At 33.2% G+C, this 23,195-nt stretch overlaps 1 protein-coding gene across 2 annotated transcripts in view; it reads left to right on the forward strand.

Moving 5' to 3' along the window:
- The window catches only part of TMEM67 (transmembrane protein 67), a 53,921-nt gene that overhangs the window by 25,399 nt on the left and 5,327 nt on the right, over positions 1-23,195 (forward strand). Inside the window, exons 7-24 of one of the 2 annotated variants that reach the window (XM_039877126.1) lie at positions 1,365-1,427; positions 3,530-3,684; positions 3,802-3,910; positions 4,924-5,010; positions 5,330-5,395; positions 7,085-7,241; positions 7,794-7,917; positions 9,206-9,311; positions 10,877-10,933; positions 11,988-12,086; positions 13,847-13,945; positions 14,192-14,278; positions 15,390-15,489; positions 15,582-15,721; positions 17,071-17,211; positions 20,024-20,104; positions 20,601-20,717; positions 22,986-23,102. In XM_039877126.1, coding sequence (XP_039733060.1) covers positions 1,365-1,427; positions 3,530-3,684; positions 3,802-3,910; positions 4,924-5,010; positions 5,330-5,395; positions 7,085-7,241; positions 7,794-7,917; positions 9,206-9,311; positions 10,877-10,933; positions 11,988-12,086; positions 13,847-13,945; positions 14,192-14,278; positions 15,390-15,489; positions 15,582-15,721; positions 17,071-17,211; positions 20,024-20,104; positions 20,601-20,717; positions 22,986-23,102 — 1,905 coding nt within the window. The remainder of the gene's footprint in view (positions 1-1,364; positions 1,428-3,529; positions 3,685-3,801; positions 3,911-4,923; positions 5,011-5,329; positions 5,396-7,084; positions 7,242-7,793; positions 7,918-9,205; positions 9,312-10,876; positions 10,934-11,987; positions 12,087-13,846; positions 13,946-14,191; positions 14,279-15,389; positions 15,490-15,581; positions 15,722-17,070; positions 17,212-20,023; positions 20,105-20,600; positions 20,718-22,985; positions 23,103-23,195) is intronic. The other variant, XM_039877125.1, reaches the window with a different exon arrangement.

Consider the following 23,195-nt stretch of genomic DNA (forward strand, 5'->3'; position numbering starts at 1 on the left):
TTTTTTTTTTTTTTTGCTCTACTGTGAACTCATGGACTTTTTGTTTATTGTGTTTTATAATCTGTTACAGTTATTTTTCTTTTCAAAGCTCAAATTATCCCAAATTTGTACTTTCCTTTGAGATAGCTCTTGTGTTATTTTGACATGTCTCCATCAGTCTTTAGGCATTACCTTGGTTTCTCTATAACATGTTTCATACTCAACCAATATAATTATGATTTTAAATAGTCACATAATACTGTAGTTTATGCCACAAATATTACCTCCATTAAATATCTAGGTTTTCTGTTTTTAATAATATTGCTGTCATTCATTTTATTCATATAGATATGTTTTTCCTTTTGGAGAGATTATTGCCTTAAGATAAACTTCCTCAGCATTTCTACATTCCTGGGTTAAAGAGTATAGATTTTGTTTTATGAAAGGATTATGCAACTTTAATACTATAACTGGCACTATCTATGGCTTCATTTTATATGCATTTGCCAGTACTGTTGTCATTGCTTTCCATTTTTACTAGTTTTTTTATGTGGTTCAACTTTCTATGCATGTTTTTTCTTACAAAATGAGAGCTTTTGCTTATTGAAGAGGTGGAAACAGTGACTCATAATTTTATTTTAAGTTTTTTTGATAGCCGTGGTACCATGTTTCATATGAGTTGGTTTTATCTCCTCTGTCCATGTCCAGAGAACTTATTTTGAGTGGTGCTTCTCAGTGTCTTTTAGCAATATATGCAGATAAGATTTAAAGCAGTGCTTAGAGAGGCTTGTATTTGAAGCTTTCAGGGCACATGTATGCTTTGGTCTCATCCTGGAGATTCTGATTCATTTGGTTTGGAAGGAAGCCATGCATTTTCTGTTTTTAGGAAATTCCACAGATGATTCTGCTGCCCACCATTTTGGAATTTTAAATATTAGTTACTCAACATATCAGTCACCTGTTGCTTAGAAATCATTCACAAACATTTCTTTTTTTATTACTTTCTAACTTAATATAATATAATAATCCTAAATCAGCAGATGTTAAGCATTCAGTACTAAGTCAGTATCTAGGTTTTCTATTTTGTGACACTTTGTTTTTTGTAGTAGTGAAGTGGGCATAATAGTTTTTTAGATTATAGAAACGCGTTTCCCTGTATCTTCTGCCTAAGTGACATGATTTTGTAATGCGGTCCTATTTGTATAATTGACATTGGTTTGCATTATTTCTTATATTCCCATTAGAATCTACTTTTCTAATAATGTTGAGAAAGTAATATTCATCTTTTAACATTCAACAATATGTGTATTAATATCTTCCTAACAGTGTAAGATTAAGGAATATTCATTTGAACTCAAAAGTAAAATTCAGCTTTTTGCTTGCAGGGTATGTCTTTCACTTCAGAATGGTTTGCAAAGTATTTGCAATCAGCAGCAGCTGCTTGTTGGGTAAGGTTAGATTTTTTTTTATTAGTTTCAAGTTACAGTACATCGTAAGTTTGGATTTTTAAAAAGTAATTTTATATCATTTTGAAGAATCGTACTATTTTTTCCTCAGATAATAAAATATTTCTCTCTATTTCTATATATCTCTTTGGTCATATACTATGAGAAGAATAAACCCTTTCTAGTAGATTAAAAGAGAATAAAAGAAATAAAGAAATAAAAGAATAAAAGAAATAAAATGTTACTTATTTCATACTTTGTTGTATACAAATTTAATATCCGTACGCTTATTCAGCTGGAATTTAGTGTTAGGGGAAACTGATTCATACTGTCATTTAGTAAATGTTTATTGATGACCTACTCTGTGCCAGGCCCTATTCTTAAGTTAGGTTATGTATTTCAGAAAAAGATAGAAAAAAAATCTCTTGTGGAATTATTGTCTAAGTATAATTGTCATGTCAGATGATGCTAAGTGCTATGAAGACAAATAAATCAGGATAACGTAGAGAATGGAAGGAGGTGCTATTTTATTTTGGGTGGTAGGACAGGCATCTCTAAGAGGATGATATTTGAGTAGAGACCTGAAGGAAGTGAGAGTGCGCCATGTAAAGGGAAGAATGTTCTAAGCAGAAATCATAACAAGTACAGAGGTTCCAAAGCAGGAGTTATCTGGTTTTTTCATACTTAAACTGGAAATAGGCTGGGGTGGCTGGAGTACAGTGAGCAGGGAAAGTGGAAAAATGAGTTCAGGGATGAAGGGAGTGTCTGTGGCAAGGACCTGGAGCTTACTTTAAGGGAAGTAGAAAGATTTTATGCTAAGGAAGACATGATCGAACTTCAGTTTTTCAAATGATCACTCTAGCACAGAGAGTAGATTATGTTGGAGCAAGGACAGAAGCAGGGAGACTATTTAGGAGAGTATTAGAGTAATGCAAGTAAGGGATGGTGGACCCAAGGACAAGGGTGGTACTACTGTAGGAATGAGACACACTTTTGGATATGCTTCTGGATATATTTTGAAGATTGAGCCAACATGATTTACTGAAGAGTTTGATATAAGAAGGGAGAAAAAGAAGATCACTCCAATATTTTGACATGAATAACTGTAAAACTGGAAATGCCTTTTTCTGATAGGGAGAATCGAGAAAGAAGTTTTAGGGGCAAACTCAGTAAATTATCTTATTATTCATAAAACAAATTACTTAAACAAAATATATTAGATTTATATATATAAGATCTAATATGCATTTTTTCAAATATAATTATTCTACTTAATAGCTTTTAGTTAGTTCTTTCAATTGCTTGTCTTTATATTTCAGCCTAAAATGTACACATTATTCTTCTGACATATGGCAAGTTCTAATGTACTTAAACTAGAGGAAAGGTATCAAAAAGTAAAAAAAAAAAGAAGAGTTGGTAAAATAGGTAAAATTAAAATCAGGCCTTATTTTTTGTGGTTGCGTTTTTCTTTTTTTATTATTATTATTAGTTTCAAATACAGTACATCGGTTCAATATTTATATAGTTTATAAAACAATCCCCCTAATTGTTCTTTCTCTCTTCTGGCTCTCTACCTAGCCATTACATTAATGCTAACTGCATTCTCTATGCTGTGCTCCCCATCCCCATGACCATCTATCAACTAGTAATTTGTATTTCTTTAACCCTTAACCCCTTTCTTCCACCTCCCAACTTCCCTCTCCTCTGGCTGTCACCAAATTGTCCTTTATATTTGTGTGTCTGTTTTTGATTAGTTTGGTTTTTTTGTTCCTTAGATTCTGCATATAAATGAAATCGTAAGGTATTTATCTTTCTCTGTTTGACTTATTACACTCAGCATAATAACTTGTAGGTCCATGTCGTTGCAAATGGTAGGATTTCATTTTTTTAAGGGCTGAGTAATAGTCCATTGTATATATGAACCATAACTTCTTGATCCAACTGTCTGTTGATGGGCATTTAGGTTGCTTCCATACCTAGGCTATTGTAAATTGTGCTGCCATGAACATAGGGTTGCATACATCTTTATGATCAAGCCTTATTTTATATCAACTTTTGCTTAGGGTTTTAAAGTCCATATATTTCTTGCCATTGTTCTGTTGTAGGTGTATGCCAATCTAACATCTTGCCAAGCTCTTGGAAATATGTGTGTGATGAACATGAATTCTTATGACTCTACCACTTTTGATGCATGTTGGCTGTTTCAGTTTGTCTTTGAAAATACTGCTGGACTGCGCACTGTTCATTCTGTTCCATTTTGGTAAGGCTATTCTGATTGATGAACTGTCATTTTAACCAAATTCAGTGTAGTTACTTTCACAAATATTAATAATAAATATTGCTTCTCCACTATTAAAATAATTGTAATTATTTATAGGAGGCAGAATCTTCCTTGGCTGTTCTACGGAGATCAACTAGGATTAGCACCTCAAGTACTCAGTACTACACCTCTTCCTACAAATTTCAGTTTTAAAGGACAAAACCAGGTACAAGTCACTATATTATTAAAGCATAACTACATTTTGATTTATAATTTGAAAAGGTAATAAGAATATTACTAGTTATAACTCTTGCTTCCTTAGGCTATTTTTAAAAATTTAATTACTAAACTAAATCTAAACATCAGCTAATTATAGTAACTAAACAATATAGAGTTTAGCTGTCTTACTTGAGTACATATGTGGATATGTCTGGATTACACGATTATGGCAGTAAGTAGTACTTGTGGTGTTGGGAAGGGTAGGTTTCATCACCAAATGCAAAACAGTCTCTGTCCTTCTATATCTAAATATTTAAGAAGTGCTTCCAAGCACTGATAGGCTCTGTGCCATTTCTCTAGCACTTCACAGGTCCAAATTCTCACCTCCAACTTTTTGACCTTGTAGAATTAAGTAATAGGTTATCTCCTCCTCTACCCCTCACCCCACAATTTAACAAGTTTGAAACACTGCCCCTCAATTCTGAAATAATAGCTTTCATGCAAAAAAAAAAGGTTCTATTTACTTTAGGTGTGTTCGGTCATAGAGATACTTGATTTTGCTTCAAAGTAAAGGTAGTTAAATTTAATATTTGATCTCTGGGGGAAAAAAAGGATCAGTCATCAATGAAAATTTCTTTTTCTTTTTTCCCCCCTCTTTAATTGCCACCCCCCCTCTTCCACCCCTGACCTCTGACCTATGGATATTGCCATTTCCCCTTAGGAACTGGATCTCTGAAGGTGGGGCATCCCCTCCCACACACTCATGGAGTGCACCTTGGGTCTGGTGCACCTGGGGCCTGGCACCTCCGGGGCCTAGTGCATCTAGCACACTCGGGGAACCTGGCGCACCCAGTGTATGGTCCGTGGCTCCACCTGGGGCGCGAACCCAAGACGTTCTGTGTGTAAAGCAGACGTGCTAACCACTACACTATGGAGCCACCCCCTGAAAATTTCTTTATAGAATATTATATTGCTTTTAGAGTATGTGATATTATTTTTTTCTTATTTTTCTTTAACCAGAATACAAAAATGAAATTTGTTGCTGCTTCCTATGATGTAAAGGGAAATTTTCTCAAGTGGCAAACTTTGGAAGGTGGTGTTTTACAGGTGAGAATGATTCAAACTAAAATTTTACTAATGTGCCTCCTTTTTGCCTGAGAAAAGACCAGGTTATTGTTTGAATGGAGCATCAATTGTATCTGCAGTTAATTTTTTTCTTGTGCTTTAAATTGGAATTTCTTAAAACCACTTTGAGTTATGACTTTAATTTATAACAAAGATGCTCCCTTAACTTTTCATACCTTTAGTACATGAAATAAATATTATGTAAAGCATGTATTCATGTTGTTGGGGCTTAAGAATGCTTGACTAGAAAAGCAAAGAACATTTATGAGAGATGTTTATCAGTTGTATTCTTTTGCTGTAGCTTTGTCCAGACACAGAGATCAGACTAAATGCTGCATATTCTTTTGGAACAACCTATCAACAAAATGTAAGTTTGAACTGTATTAGTCTGTTTTTTAGCTTCTTTTTCACCTCAGCATAATTGGAATAATCTTTGAATTTTTGAAATTGGAAATGTTTTTAATAGTAATGAATAATTTCACTGATTAATATAATTTTATTATCTGGGTACAGAAAATCTTAACCACCATAAGAGTACCTTGTTCCCTACAGTGTCTTATATATCATATGATGTTAAATTTTCATAATTGTTGATTCACTAGGCGTATAGTTCTTAAAAGTAATGTCTACTTCAGAACATTTTAGACTAAAGTAAAAATATTATTTTTAGTGACTGATAAAAATGTTACTCCTCCTTCCTCTACTCCCTAGTAACAATAAAATGCTTCCTTTTCTCTCGCTCCATTCTTCCCTCTCACCTTCCCTCCCTGACTGTCCTTCCTTTGGTAACCCATTTTGAAATTACTATATGGTACAAAGGAATATTATGGACCATTAAACATTTGAAAGACATTCACTAGTCTACAAAAATACTTCTTGATTAAATGCATATACACACACCATAGAACAAAACTGTGATTCCAGTTTTGTTAAAAGCACAATGAAAAACACCATCATGGGAAACACTGGAAGAAAATAAACATTTTTAACAGTGGTTATGTCTGAATGGTGATTTTTTTTTCACATTTTACAGATTTTCTCTCATGAGCATGAATTTATTTTTTTAATTAGAAATGACATATTATTTCCAAAAAAAAAAAAAAAAAGATGTGTGTCTACCATGGTCAGAAGAATCAACACTTGTTAAATGCTTATTGCTATGTACTCAGCATTTTGTCAATGTTATCTGATCTTTGAACTACTTATGTGAGATACATATTATCTGTGCTTCACAGATGAGGAAATGGTGCTCAGTGAGATTAGGTAATTTACTCAAGGTTTTGCATCAAGTAAATTGTGTAGCCAGGGTTCTGTTAAGTTTAAAAACTGTGAGTTTTCCCTCTGACTTGGTTGCCTCTCACGTAGATCCACAGCCTAATAGAGAAAACAACTATATAGGCAAAGAATTGCAAAGAATGTGATACATGCTGTTATATAAGTATGTACAAGGTACCATACTGGCATAAAGGAGGGGTTATCAGCAATTCCTGGGGAAGGAGAGAAAGGCTTCACAGTGTGAGTGATGCTGGGCTTGTAGAATGAATATGAGTTTGCCAGGAGAGCACAGTGGGGGAGGGAATGTCAGACAGAAACAACATTTGCAATGGCAGAGACATAGAATAGCATAGCATTTTTAGGGACTGCATGTAGATTAGTATGAATGGACCATAGACTGATAAGGAGCAGTGGGAGATAAGCCTGGCTTTGTTAAGGGGGGCCAAATCATAGCAAAGTACATAAGAGAAAGAATTACGACTTTGTCCCATAAAACAGGAGTTTTTAACCCTCTTCACTACTGGACCCTTAATGTTACGAATGAAGGCATGCCCTCTCCAGCTGGGTTTTAGGGCAAGAACCAGGCAGTTCTTTACTTTTAGTTTTCTTGGTCCTCATAAAAAATCATATTTACAGTATTCATGTTTTGGAAGGTACATAGAAATGCATATAAACAAGGTAATTTAAAGATATGTTATTTTATAAAATAAACTTTGAAATATAATAAATATGCTTTCTAATTTTCAGTTGGGGTGCTTTTATTTTTAATTTTATTTTCCAGTGTGAGATTTCTATCTCTAATATTTTAACCAACTTTCCTACTCCTATATTTTATGATGTGTACCTTGAATATAATGATGAAAATCAACACCAATATATTTGGGCTGTGCCTGTGTTAAACCTAAATCTTCAACACAATAAAATATTTGTGAACCAAGGTAAGACATCCATACATACCACTCTTTCTCTGAGCTGAACCTAATAAGTCAACCAACCTGATAATTTAATAAACCACAGATTATAAGTTCACAGATTCCTCTTATTATAGAGCATGCTAAAAAAAGTAAAACAATAAGATTGCTGATATATTTAGAAATTATTATAAAATGTGTCAGGCTTATTATTATGAAATTATTGCTAAAAATGTATCCTGAGAAAAATTAGTAGAACTGTAAATTAGGACTTCAAGTGGTCCTCAAGCTACTTTCTGGACAAATTAGTTTCTTTTGTTGTTTCCCATATTATAAAATCCTGCTTGTTCAGGTAATTTGCAGGGAAAATTCTTCCAAACTGATGAAAAGTCTAAACAATCAGAAAACATTCAAGCAAGATGGGTAAGACTATTAGCAGAAATTTCTTTCAGCAATAGCTTTTTTTAATTTACTGCCATCTTATCTAAAACAAGATGTAAACTCCCTGAGAGCCATCTTAAACAATTTGAAGGTGTTTTTTGAATGCCATCTTTTTTTTTTTTCTTTTTATGATAAAAGACAGTAACTCTGGCAAGTGGCTTCTGACTCGGCGCATTTTCTTAGTGGATGCACTAAGTGGACGAGAAAATGACTTAGGAAGTCAGCCAAGATTAATTCGAATTGCTACACAAATATCACTGAGGTAAACAAATGTCTAATGCACTAAATTAGACTTGGACTATATGGCAAAATAGAAAGTGTTTATCAATAATTATCAAATGAAAATAATAAGGACAACTGAATTGAAACTAAACATAAAGTTATTTTAGATATCTGTGTAAATTGGTATATGCCAATAGAGATGAGGAGCAAAGAGGAGAATTACAACAGAAGAGCTTAAGGAGTTTTGTAAAAATTCACATTCCAGGCCTCACTTTAGACCTGCTGAATTAGAATGGATTGAAAGTAGAGGGAAGATGAATATTAGTGGGCTGAAATGGGTGTGCTAAAAAAAGCCTGCCAGGTGATTGCAGTCGGCAGGCCTCTGTCTTCATCTTCTTTAATAGCTACTGTTTTAGGTTGGCCCTGATTAACTAACAACCCCTCCCTCTTCCTAGGCTACTTAAACAATGACCCTAATTTATGATAGTGCCATGCAGCCCTTATTTCTCTTTTCTAGTGTGAGATTTCTATCTCTAAGACCTTAACCAACTTTCCCATTCCATTATTTTATGATATATACTTTGAATATGCTGTTGAAAATCAGCACTATCATCTTACATTAGTCTGGCACTTCGATATACATTGTTTTCTCATTGTTATTTCATTTTGATATTTTTAACAATCGTGTGAGATAGGCAGTACAGAAGCTTTGTCATGTATCTTGCCGAAATCCAAAAGTACTATGTTTTTAGCATTCCCTCAATCTGCTAATGTAGCATCCCTAGTAAAAATGAAATCGAACCTGGTCAGGCCTGACTTGATTTTGGTGAAATGATGGTGGCCCCTGGTGGTTGGCATTTTCCTTTCTGAGTTTTCAAACTGTACATTACCAATATGTTGAATTCAGCAAAATGTACCATACTATATGCCATAAACAGTACTAGAACCGACATATTTTGTTAAGAATTCATTTTTCTCTTTTGAAAATCAGTATTTATTTGCCTTTCTCCAGGCTTCATGTAACACTTTTCTTTTGAGTATTCCTCAAAGATGATTCATAATACTTTAGTGGTTTCATTTGTAAACTTCATAGGACCTAGATTGAGAAGAATTTCTAATTTGTGTATTTTACTATTAAAGTTTTGATCACTTAAGATAGCTCGTGTTGTTGCCATTAGTTTATGTTTAACCTTCCCTGGTCTTTATTAAGTGGTTGGTACTGAGATTACTAAGGCTGTCCATGTTAAATTCAGAAGAAACGAGAAGTTAAATGTATGTTTAAGAGCCTAGATGTATTTATAATGAGAAGCGTATTTTCTTTTAAACAGCATCCACCTTGTACCCAACACAAAAAATGGAAACATCTACCCTCCCTTAATTACCATTGCATACAGTGACATTGATATCAAAGATCCCAACAGCCAGTCTGTAAAGGTGAGTTCCTTACTAATCAGTGCTTCTGTAGATGTTAATATGGTATGCAGTTTACATTGTGGTCCAAAGGCAATTAGTCCTTATTCAAGTTTTACATAAACACTGTTCTTTATATAGTCTATTTTTAATTATTTTTTTATTAATAATTGTAAGAGGTGAGTCCTTATGGATTCTGGTTATAAAAAAAAGCAAGAATTAAGTTTTTTAGCAGATAGCATCACCAACAGTAGGACATCCCTCTTCAGGATCCTGGGGTATGCTGAGTGAGATGCAGTGTCTGCTCCTGTTCTTTTTGGCCACCTTATTCCTGTTAGGAATTTATATCCTTGCCTAATTAAACCAGGAACTCTACAGTGGGTATGTGTGTTCTCACCAGTCTTGCCTACTTGAAGACACACTTTAGCAGGCAGAAAGAGATTTAAATGATCGACTTTGTAACTAATAGTGTTAAAATGAACTAGAGAATTCAGTTTGGACTTGCAGCTAAGTAAGCTTCCTACTACTTCCCCACCTCAATTAAACTTAACCACAGAACTAAAGGCCTCCGCTGCCTAGCAGGGCCTGTATTTAGAACAGAGACTGTGTACACCATGAGACAGGCTGCACCAAAGAGAATGAGCCTGGAGAAGACTGAGCCATACATGTTCAGTTCCTCCTCCCAACCCACCCAGTAGAGAAAGCATCCTGCTTTGAAGAGGTAAATGAGAGAGTGATAGAGATCTAAACCAGAGGTAATCTTTTACACTTTTTCCTCAGAGAGATTAAGTGGTTATTCCCTTCCTTCTCTGGAAACATGAGAAATGGAGGGATAAGCATTTCTTACCTCCAAGACTCACTAATAGCTTTTAATTTCCCCTATTTTACTTTTCTGAATTTTAATGTTCTAGTTTCTTCAGCTAGTGCTTTTGGCCTCCCTGTTGTGCTTGTACTTAATTTATACTTAGGTACTACTAGATTTAGGCTTTCGTTAAGCAAAATGTAGGCACGTAACAACTTTTCTCTGAAATATTTACATCCTTGTTTGTATTATTACCTAATCCAATGTTAAAATTATTTTCCAATGCCTGAGCTTGTATACACTGTAATAAGAGTAGAACATCCAGAAAAAAAGGCTTAGTAACACAAATTTGGTTTAAAATTTCCTGGAGTGATCATATTTGAGTATATTTTAATATAAAACATTCCTGGATCTTTCTTTTAAATACTTTTCTTGGCCAAAATATTCCAAACTAGTCTTGACAGATTAAAAAATAAAAGAGAGAAAAAGTCTTGAGGAAATCATGAAACTATACTGACAAAGTTCACCTAAAATTGATTCTAATTGTAGAGTGTACAGTTCTTTCACCATTTCTTAATTTCTCATGACAGGTGTTAACAAAAATTCTACATTAGTTTTGAGCAGTCAGCAACATCTCTGCTCTCTCACCAACAGCAGATAACCTTTCCATATTTTATGAGCAGATCGAGACCATCCAATATGAATTCACTCACATTTCCTCTTTAATACTTCAGAATCTCTGTGATATAATTTCAGTATGGCTAATTTGCTTTCTTTTAAATATCAGATTTCTTTCTCTGTCAAATATGAAATGGATCAAGGAGAAGCACATGTCCAGACAGATGTGAGTTTATTTTAACCTGTTAAAATTTTTATAGTATATTTTTTAATTGAAAAATATTTTTAGCTATATAGGAAAGTTGTCAAAATAAATTTGTCATATATCCTTTACCCAACCTTTCCTAATGTTAACATGTTACATAACTATTGTATAATGATTATAAAAAAGAAATTAATATTAATGTAGTCCTATTAAATAATCTACTCTTTGAATTTCACAAGTTTTCTCACTGTCTTTTTTCTGTTTGAGGACATAGTCCAGGATTGTATATTGCTTTTTGCTGTCACATCCCCTTTAATCTGGGACAGTTCTCCAGTCATTCTTTGTCTTTCATGACTGACCCTAACACTTTTGAAAGGGTACTGGTCAATTATTTTGGCCTTCCTTTGGATTTATCTGATATTTTCCCATGATTAAATGTAGTTTTAGCACAGATACCACAGAAATCTTGCTGTGCCCTTCTTAATGAATTATATCAGAAGGTACTTGATGTCAGTAGTCTTACTACTGATGTTAACTTTGGTCATATGACTAAGATAGTGTCTGCAGAGTTCTCCACTGTATTTTACCATTTATAATTAATAAATATCTTGTGGGGAGAGACTTTAAGATCATGGAAATAGCCTACTTATTTTTCTTTTGCTGTCTAATCTTAGCATCCATTGACAATTCTTTCCTATAAAAAGCATTACTGTGATATTTGTGTGATGATGATTTTCTGTTTCCATCATTTCTTCTGTATTTGTCATTTGTAATTCTATAAAGAGGAGCTGTCCCTTTGAACACATTGATTTATTTATTCAGTTATTTATTTAAATCAGTAAGAACTTGTGGATATTTATTTATTCTTGTGATTATAATCCAGTACTATCTATTTTCTTTGTCAAATTTTCCCACATTTGGCCATTGGGAGTTCCTTCAGTCTAGCTCCTATGTCCTTCAAGTATACCCCCCACCATCACTTATTGAGTACTTTCTTACTTTCTATTTACAGTATTTTTGAACAGTTATTAGAGAAATTACATGAACTTCTAAATTTTCTTTTTTTTTTCTTTAGATTGCTTTGGGTGTGTTGGGTGGGCTAGCTGTTTTATCATCTCTTTTGAAGACAGCAGGGTGGAAGAGGCGCATTGGGAGTCCCATGATTGATTTACAGGTATGTTCTCAGGAATTTTTAAGTGTATTTTTATCTTTCACTGTTTTATATCCTCCTAATAAGACACAGCTAGAGGATATGTAAAAAGTTTGCCTTGAGTTTCTCTGGGATATATAACTAGGGAGAGATATATGCACATCTCATTTCCCTCCCACATACAGTACAACTGACAGTGCTATTCTTGTTTCCTCACATCTTTGCCAATATGTGATATTTTTCTAGGCTTTCCGTTTCTTACCAATCTGGTCGCACAATTAGTATGTCATTGTTGATTTAATTTTCATTTCTGCGATTACTCTTCATATGCTTTACTAACCATTTGGATTTTCCTGTCTTTGAACTGCCTGTTTATATCCCTTACTCATTTTTCTATTAGATTTCCAGTTTTTTTAGTTTATTTAAAGGTTTGTTTTTTGTTTTTTGTTTGTATTTTCTAAATACGAATTCCCTTTTGGTTTTTGATGTTGAAATTTCTTCTTCAAGTGCGACCCATCTGTTATTTTATCTATGTATTCCTTTGTTTAACAGAAATTCTTAATTTTGATATTGTCACATGTGAATTGTTTTTCATGTTATGTGCTTTTAGGATCTTCCTTAAGAAAGCCTTCTTTGTCTCAAGATCAGAAAGATGTTCTCTCATGTTTTATTAACTTTGTAGTTTTACTTCTCATTTAATCATTTTTTATATTTGTTTTTGTTTTTATTTTTATCTATCGCATATCAAATATTCAAAGTATACCAGGCACTTTTTAAAGATTTACATGTATAATTCATTTAATTCTCATACTAGCTCTATGAAGTTACGTATTGTTATTATCATTCCCATTTTACACATGACAAAATTGCAGCAGAGGTTAAATAAATTTTCTACTCATTTAAATAATTTTTACGGCAACTCAGTAATAGGTGGTATTTCCATTTAGCTGGTTAAGAACATGAGAAAGACAACAATGTAACTTGTTAGTATTGGGATGTCTTCCTGACTCCAAAGCCAGTGTGCCAAGGAATCAGAAGCCAGGGGCTTGATTTTACTGTTTGGGATAGTCAAGAAAGGCTTTCCAGAGAAGTGAACTTTAAGCTGGGTTATCTGTGCATTCCACAGATAGTCACTAGGGCCTACTTTCTGAATACTAGGCACTCTACCACGTGCTAGGGAATGTGATAGTGAGCAAAGACTGACATGGTCTCTGCCCTCAGAGCTCCTAGGAGTTTGCCAGAGAGAAAGGAAGAATATTTGATTAAACAATGCCCATTTCATTCCACAAATTATTTGAGATGAAAGTGTAGAGTGGTAAATCAATAAGTGGTTGGAACTGGCAGATGAAGTTAAAAAAGTTAACTTTGGTCTAGGTCGTGAAGGACCTTATGGGTCAGAAATGTATATTTTAGTGAGGAGTCCCTGTATATTTTTAGCAAGAGAGTGACATAATCCAATTTACATTTTCAAAAGCTAACTCTGGTGGTAATATGGACAACAGATTGGGAAGAACTGTTCCAAACTAGGAGAAAATTAGGAAGCAGTTTTAACTTTTCTAGATGATGAAAGATGAGAAGGGTTGAATTAGACAAAGGCTATTGTGAACGTACCAAAAGGTATAGAGGAGGTGGCCACAGTTGGTCTTTTTAACTGTGGATACATGATCTGTGGATACATGATACAAGGCTTTAAGCTTGAGAAACTGGTGGATAATATGTTATTTAAAATAATGATATAAATATATTGAGTCTATAACAGCTGTAATTCTCTTTTTAAATTGCAGACAGTTATGAAATTCTTGGTATACTATGCCGGCGATCTGGCCAATGTTTTCTTTATCATCACTGTGGGAACAGGTCTTTATTGGCTTATTTTCTTCAAAGTAAGTGAGTTTCTGAATTTAACCTGAATGCCAATACCTGAATAACTGGTAAGTGCTCTTTCTAAAAGAACTGTTTTTATTTGGGATATTTCCGATTGAAGCAAACGCTAACCTCACCATTCCCTGAATGTGCTGTGTTTAACCAAGAGCATTACCACCTTCCTCTTTTATGCTTTCTTTGGGTTATAAATTATGCTTATTAAAAACCTTGTGTGGTCATATTTAATAGTGTAATTTTTCTCATAGGCACAGAAGTCTGTCTCTGTTTTGCTACCAATGCGGGCACAAGAAGAACGTTTTGTTACTTATGTGGGATGTGCTTTTGCTCTGAAGGTAAGTTTCAAAGGACAGATTAACAAATTTCAAAAGCCTGCTAATAAACTCATAAGTTTTTAAAATTAAAGTGCTTTCAAAATCTTTGGTGTAAAATTTAGTTTGATTTTGAAAGAGAGCGTGAATTATTGTATTTTACACAGGAAGTCTACTTTTATTTATAATAGCTCATTCTGAAAATCTTGCTTAAATAATTTTTCCTAAGAAGCTATAAATATGTATGAATTAACATGAGTTATAGCTAATTTGATAAAATAATACTTCTTTCTTCTTTAAAGTCTGATGATGCATACAACAAGGCAAAATGCCATCAGGCATGAATTTTGTCTCTGTTATGCGAGTAGAAGGTACCATCTTGGATGAAGTGCTGAAATCTTAGAAATTGTTTTCTCTGTCTCCATGTTCCTTTCCTCTTCTCCCCATAGCAACCCTTCTCCCTACTTCATTGTTCTGTCAGTGTACGTGAAGCTCTCTACATGCCTCTGTGGTAGATCTCATCCCATTGTATTGTGATTATTAACTGCTTACCCACTGATCTTTGAGCTCCTTGAAGAGAGGAATTATCCCATTCCTAGATTTTTAGCCTTTGTTTAATAATGCATCTACTAGGAAGAATGCCTGACTTTAAACATATTACTTCTATAAATGAAGAAGATGGATTTCAACAACACATTTTTAAATCTCAATACCAGAAATATAAAAAAAAAAAGACTGTAAAACCATCTTACAATTTTAATTAGAACAAGCAAATTAGTTGAAAAATATCTTTACTTATATAGAAGTCACATGATCTAGAAAACAAAGTACATTTTGGAAACTTTGGGAAAGAGAGTCAATTATGCAAGGTCCCTGGATGAGGAGGTAGTATGTCTCTTTTTTTCATATCTCCATTGCAAAGAACATTGAAAGAAGGGAAGGCAAAATAATATGTGTATAAAAATCCTGTAAATTTGGTGATTCCATATTATTTGATAAGCTTCTCATGATCACCTAATGGTATTATAACTGTCACTTGTAAAAATTATATATTCTTATGATTGCAAGAATTAATATTGGTTTTATAAGCAGGCTTAATGAATATGCTTTTAGGTGTTTTGTTTGTCCTTCTCAGGCTCTACAATTTTTGCATAAGCTCACATCCCAGATTACCATAGATATATTCTTTATTGATTGGGAGCGACCTAAAGGAAAGGTTCTTAAAGCTGTTGAAGGTAACTGAAATAACCATTTGTACCAAAAAATTCTTTTGCTATCCTTGCAGAACAAAGATGGAACCTTTTTAATAATTTTATCTCCTGACCAGGTGAGGGTGGTGTACGGAGTGCTACCATTCCTGTAAGCATATGGAGAACATATTTTGTAGCAAATGAATGGAATGAAATTCAAACTGTGAGGAAAATTAATCCACTCTTTCAAGTACTTATTGTCCTCTTCTTTTTGGAGGTATAAACTATTTGACATAGTTGAATGCAATTTATGGGTACCTCATAAATGTTAATTTAGTTCCAGCTAAGTTTTCATGTCAGCAGAAGAGTTTTCTAAAGGTTAAAATATTGTTCAAGCCATTAAAAAGTAGTGGCTTTTTAAAAATCATGGTGAAATACACAGAAAATTTACCATCTTAACCATTTTTAAGTATACAGTTCAATAGTGTTAAGTACATTCACATTGTTGTGCAAACGATCTCTAAAACTCTTTTCATTTTGCAAAACTGAAACTCTGTATCCATTAAATAACTTTCTATTCTCCCCTCTTCCCCAGCCCCTAGCAACCACGACTGTATTTTCTTTTTCTTTGAATTTGACTACTTTGGGTGAGGAGTGGCTTTTAAACCACTGGTTTGTAGCAGAATCCCCTGGGAAGCTTTTGCAAAATACCTATGGCTTGCATCACGCCAAGAGATTATGTTTGATTAAGTAGCTCTGAGATGAGCTCAGGTACTTTGAAAAAGCCCCCTCCCTCATGATTCATATTCTACTCGTCTATTAGAATCACTATTATAAGATTGAAATTTTCTAACAAATTATAATTGAACACCTACTGTAAATTGTGTTATGTGTTTAAGAGCTGGGGCTATGGGTGAACAAGACACAATGAATGGGTAAATGCTCTTTACAATTATTTCATGGATCTGGTTGGAATTTTAAAGAAGGTAATTCAGTACTGTATATGGGACTGATAAATGGAAACCATGTCGGCCTTCCTTCCTTTTTCCTTCTTTTCTACATTTCTTCTTCCTTTCCCTTTTTAAAACCAGGAGAATATGTGTGTCCCCAGGACATATGAATAGTATCTCATAACTTTATTTATAGTAGTGCTTTTAAAGCTTTAAAACGCATTACATGAGAAAGAAGTTCTATATTCGAGTAAATTTGGAAAACATTGAATTCAATACAGTTATATAGATTCCTGTACTATAAAAAGTATTTTGCATAATGCCTGGCATGCGAAAAACTTATGAAATACTGATTTTTAATTGGTAGTTTACTGAAGAAAGTTTTATTCTTTTTACAGAATTTTTGAGCTTTGTCAGTATATACGATAATAAGGTTTTATCTGGCCCATAGTCATATTGAAGAGAATGCCAAATGAACTAACTAAATATTTTGCATTAAGTACTTGGTAATTAAAAATACTGGATAATTATTTTTTTCTAGATTTTCTACTGTTTGTATGAACTTGAATATTTTTATTTTTGAAGATAGAAGTAAAAAGGAGTATCTCATTTTCAAACTAGGAAAGCTTTCTGCATTCATGACTGTTTAAATTATCATTTTTCCTTTTTACTCCAGGTTGTGGGATTCAAGAATTTAGCATTAATGGACTCATCCTCTAGTCTTTCCAGAAACCCACCTAGCTACATAGCTCCTTATAGCCGCATTTTGAGATATGCAGTGTCTACTGCTCTTTGGCTAGTCATTGGAATTATACAGGTAATAAGAGATATACTTTTAAGCAACACTGCCTCTATATTTATAACTGTTTACATACTAATTATCCTCAAACATTGACCACATTCTGATTTCTACAGCAGAAAAAGATGACAACAAGAAAAACAATAATAATAATTCTTACATAGTGTTATAATCCAGGCACTGTGTTAGTTAATCGCATTGTTCATATTAACTTTTATAATTTTTATAGTAGCCCTCAGAATAGGTTCTGGTAGTAATCTCATTTTACAGGCGAGGACCCTGAGGCACAGAAAGGTTAAATAGTTGCCTCAAGTGATACAATTTAGAGATTGGCAGAACTGCACTTGGAACCCAGGTAATCTGATTTCAGAGGTCACATTCTTTCAATAGTGGGGCTCTAAAGTTTTTCATAGTCTATAGTTTTCTAGTCATAGGATGGACTCCTTGTTTACTTTATATATAATTACAGGCTAGCTAAACTAACTTTAATATCCTATTTTCTTTTGAAATGGAACTTATTTATTAACGGTTATTCAAATATCACTAAATCTCACTCAAATTACCAGTACCCCCCATGAAATTTTCTTTAATGAAATATTTATTGTAATAGCTGAAACTGAAAATAAATTTTCTCAGCCTCAGGTTCCATGGCTGTAGTAGAGGATCTTTTCTATGCTTGCTTCCATTTTCTGTGCTTTTTTAAACCTTAAAAGAAAAATAAGAAAGGAAGGAAAGTGAGAAGTAGCAGCTAAAGCAAAGCACTTAACACTAATATCTGCACATCTTTCTCTTGCTTTCAGACACTCTTAAGAATGTAAAGAGACTTTCTGTTTGATTAAAAATTCCTATAACCTGGGGAATAAATATCTGCCCCCAAAATATCTTTTGGGATTGAAATCCCCAAATTCCTACAGAATTGGGTTCAGGCGGCATTCTAAGACCTAAGAATAGACTCTTTAAATTTACATTTACTTTAAATTGGTGAGACTTGTTCAAACTTGAAGCTAAAGGGTTAGGGATAGAGCTAGTGAGGGATAGTTTGACAATCAGAAAAGGAAGAGAAACAGAAATTAGAATTTGATTTAAGATTGGATGAGGAGCATGGGGTTTGATGTTTGTCATCAGTGCAGTAGAAAATATTTTGTACATTTACCAATACAAGTTTTTGTGAATAGATCAGTCTTATCTGGATGTAAGGTAATGTAAAGGAATGCCATTTTCATATTTGGTCGCATATAATTAAAAAATAATAATAATAATAACAGCAGCCGAAACAAAAGTAAACTTTATCTCTCTCATGAGAAAGAAAGCGCAAAGGTGGGCAGTACAGGGCTGCTCTCAGACCCAGAAGCCTGTTGTTCCTCTCTGCCACTCAGGACTTCCATCTCTAAGGTCACTTCATGGTCTGTAATGGCTGATGGAGTTGCCGGAGGCGGGAGAGGGAGGAGCCAGGGGAGAATAGGTCACCCTCTCCTCTTTAAAAGCCTTTTCAGAAGTGCCATTTAACACCTCCTTGACCAGAACTTGATCCGGTGGCCACACCTTACTGCATTGGCATCTTTCAGCTGGGCAGCACTGAAAGAAGGGGTCTGTCACTAAGGAGCAAAGGGAAAGGATTGCTGGGGCATCAATTAGTGGTCTTAGGCACCACCATCTAACCTCCTCCTTTGTTTCCCATTCTGCTGTCATTCTGATAGGAAGGTATTTCTCAACATGGTCACTTTTTCTAAGGCCATCAGTGTTTAGTCCTCAAGGATCCTCAAGAGTTCCTTTAACAACCTGTTACAGTTCCATTAATTTGTCTATTCAAACTTTTCTTGATTTTCATCATGTTAGGCTTCATTGTTCACTCTTTTTATTTTCCTAAACTCAGCTTCTTCTACTTTTACATGGTATCCTTTAATTTTTACACTTCGAATGTTGCTGTTTTTCATGGACTTTAAGGGGGTTTAAAAAATATGTACATAGACTATTTAGGAAAATGTTTTCGGTAACCAGCTGCTGTTTCATTTATTTATTTATTCACATATCTGGGTACATTTTATATACTAGATTATTCATATACTGTGCTAAGCTCAACGATATGTTATGAACAAGTTACAAGCTGTGACGACACTATGAAGGGCATCAGCAGGGAGATTAGATAGCAGGTAAATGGAGGTGAAGGGAGTGGAAATTAGGAATGGGGAATGGCAGAGACAGTAGGGACAGCTTTAAATTGGGTAGTTAGAAAATGTTATCTTTCTCTGAAACATTTAAGAAGGACTACAATGTAAACTTTTCTGATTTCTAAAACTTCCCATTATATATTATCATTAAATCTAAGAAAACATTTGAAGCTATTCCATTTGAATATTTAACACATTATCTGTAGTTGAAGTAGAATACTTGATACATGTTTTTTATGTGCTCCTCTGTCAGAGAAGATTCATTTGAAAACAGCAAATTTTCTAAAAGCTTTTGGAATTTAGGAGATGGGTAGAATTGCAGAACCAGACATAAATCTGGCCGTTAATACAGTGGTTTATCCTAAATGTTAAAAGCCCCTTTCCTCCTTCTCCCATATTTGTTCTATCTCTCATTTTAATGAGACAGGAAATTTTTTTTTAATTCAAAATAAGTTTCTTTAATGAATCTTAACACAGTTCCAAAACCTTCCTCTTTTGACAGAAGAAGCAGAAATAATAAGTAGGATTTTATCCCACAGGAACCATTAGAGGCTACTGTGTTCTTGGTTGTAACTTCTTTTGTCTTAATATACTACACTGTGTCTATAAAAGAAAATTAAATCCTAAAAGCTAATAAGTGTGAACTTGACTTAATGTTTCAGATCGTGTTCTTTGCTGTCTTTTATGAGAGATTTATAGAAGATAAAATTCGACAGTTTGTTGATTTATGCTGTATGAGCAATGTAAGTACTTCCTGACTTTATCTTGCAACTGTTATTTTCCCTTTTTAAAGGGCATTGAGTACATTAAGAGAAGCTTTAAAAGTGATTTGATATAATTGGATTTGTAATCTAATTTCCACTGGTTGTTAATTCCAGAGATAGTTAAAATGAGCTACAAGTTAATATTTACCGTCTTTGGTTTTTTTTTTCTTTTTTCTTTGCAGTTTCTTAATTATGAATTCCTTGTGCGAACAAAGTTCACCTAGCTGAGAGTCCTTAAAAAGTTTTCATTTATCAACTCTATTTCTTCCTTTCTTGGAAAATATCTTCACTCTCTTTTCTATCTACTTTTTAAAAATAACCTCATTATCCTTTATTACTTTATTATCCTCTTTATACATTTTCCAAGAATTGAACCCTCATTATTTGGAGAAAAAGGAAGCAATTTTAAGAAAACCTTAATATTTATTATTTTGCAGATGAGTTGCTAATTGCTCCTGTTCTTCTCTTTTTATAGATATCTGTGTTTCTGTTATCCCACAAATGTTTCGGATATTACATTCATGGTAGATCAGTACATGGGCATGCAGATACTAACATGGAAGAAATGAATATGAACCTTAAAAGAGAAGCGGTATGAATGTATTTTACATCTTTTTGTTTTTAAGTTGAGAGACACGTTTTCTTTTCTTAATCTAAGATTTGTAATAATATTTTTAAAAATCCTCATTGATTACTTTTGAAAATTGCTAGGGTACCAATTTGTTACCCTGAACATTGATAAAGGGAATCAAATTTAATTCTACAGTTCTTATATTAACTATATTTCAGAGTACCCAAATAAGACTAAATATTAAATTATATTAAAGAAGATTAATCTCATTATATGTGAAAATGACATGATTTTTTTAAGACCTTATTAGAGATACATACTGAAATATTTATAAACGAAATGACATTTGCTTTAAAAGAAAAAAAAGTTGAGAGGATAGATGAAACAAATTTGGTAAAATGTTAGTAATAATTGTTGAAGTTGAGTAATGGATGATATACTATTTCTCTTATTATGTACATTAGAAAAGTTCCACAATAAAATTTAAAAAGAAAAATACCTAAGAGGAAAAACCAAGAGGGTTAGAATTTAATACATGATAATGATATCTCAAAGATGATTTATTTAATACATTTAACTAGGTCGTTTGGTTAACTACTAGAAATTATACCTGGATTGAAAAGTAAAATGTAAAATATGAAACTGTATAAACCTAGAAAAGAATATTTCAGATTGGGAGATGACATTTTAAGTATAATGAATAGAAAGCATCAAAAAGGGAATATCCATTGATTTTACTTTGTTATATAGAACATTTACATATCCAACAACCGTATAAATAAAAGACATGGCAAATTAGGGTAAAATTCTCATAATAAAAATCACAATGATATAAATGATAATATTGAAAGTCATACAAATCTATAAGCAAACACCAAGTTAAAACCTTAGTGGAAAAAATGATAAAAATATTTTTAAAAATACATAAATAAGAAACAGAAGAGACTGCTAAACTTCTAAAAATTGTTTAGCTCATAAATAATGAATAAAGAAATGAAAGTAAAAATAACATTTCTGCCCTCTTCAAATTAGCAAACATTTTTTTTTAAAAGCTAGTACTTTATAGCATCATGGACATGGTAAAATAGGCACCCATAAAACTACTTGTCTCAGGATAAATTTTTACAAACATTCTGGAAAGCATCTGGCAACATATACCAAGAGCTTTTTAAAAGTTTGTTATTTTTGACTCACTAATTCTATGAATCTAACTCAAGGAAATGATTAGCAATAGAATAGCTAATTAAGTTCAGGATCTTCATCATGGGGTTACTTATAAGGGCAAAAACATATGTAAAAAGAATATTAAATAACTTGTTTTACCTGTGCAGTAAAATCTTAAATAGACATTAAAAATCATGTTATGTAGAATATTTACTGACATGGAGAGTTGCTCAGGAAATAATGTTAAGTGAAAAAGAAATTAGTATGATCCCAACTTTATGCCATTAATATGTATATGCCTAAACCAAAGACTGAAAATCAAATACTTTATAATACCTGTATCTCAAGGTGTTGGGATAATAGGAGATTTTTATTTGTACCTCTTCATATTTTATAAATTCTCTGTAGTAACGCGTTTAATCGAGAGGGAAAAAACACACACTTAAAAAAATAGAGACATTTACTATTGCATATTAGGTTTAGACATTGCTTATTAGGTTTAGACAAAGGTGAATATTAAGCTCTAGTGCAAGCAAATAAAGGCAAGAGAATGGAGGCAAGAGGACTTGAGCTGACCTTGAAGCATCCAGGGGAGTTGCAAGGTGTTGAGAAGAGCAAAATGTTATGTTTTTGGTTGTCAGGAGCCAGGTCATTTCAAGGAGACCTGAAATGAATAATCTAGTCCATAATGTTAACTGTTGTGTCATGTAACACTAGCTTTTATTGGAATTAAGGAAGCATTTTTAAAGTGTTTAGAAAACAAAAAGGATCATTTGTATTTATAAAAGTAGTTCCTTCTAAGCCTAGATTTTTTGGAATGCATTAAACAACAATAAAGTTAATCATAAAGCTAAGAATGTCAATATACAATGAACTTAATATGGATTTTTTATAAGTAGGACAGTAAAAGAGATGATAGACCTGCAAGGAGTATGACAAAATGAAAATCAGTAAAACCTAGAGGAGAGTGGACACTTTGGATAAAGCTAGGATCTCTTTGTCTCAAAGTTTCAGTTAAATTTCACTTGGCTTCTAAATTTTGATTTATGTGATACCAACTAAAAATGCTTTCTCTTCAAAACATAAAATTTTTATGATCTTAATTTAAATCCTTTAACTTTTCAGGAAAATTTATGTAGCCAGAGAGGTTTGGTACCCAACACAGAGGGTCAGACGTTTCAGATTGCAGTTTCTAGCCAGATGAGACAACATTATGACAGAATTCATGAGACACTGATAAGGGTTTGTATAAAGTACAATTAAGATATATTTTGCCAATATTTCATATTATTTAAATACCAAGAACATAAGGAATGTTGCATTTATTCTTGTCTC

The sequence above is a fragment of the Pteropus medius genome, unplaced genomic scaffold (genome assembly GCF_902729225.1).
Source record: "Pteropus medius unplaced genomic scaffold, Ma_sr-lr_union100, whole genome shotgun sequence".
Classification (NCBI taxonomy): domain Eukaryota; kingdom Metazoa; phylum Chordata; class Mammalia; order Chiroptera; family Pteropodidae; genus Pteropus; species Pteropus medius.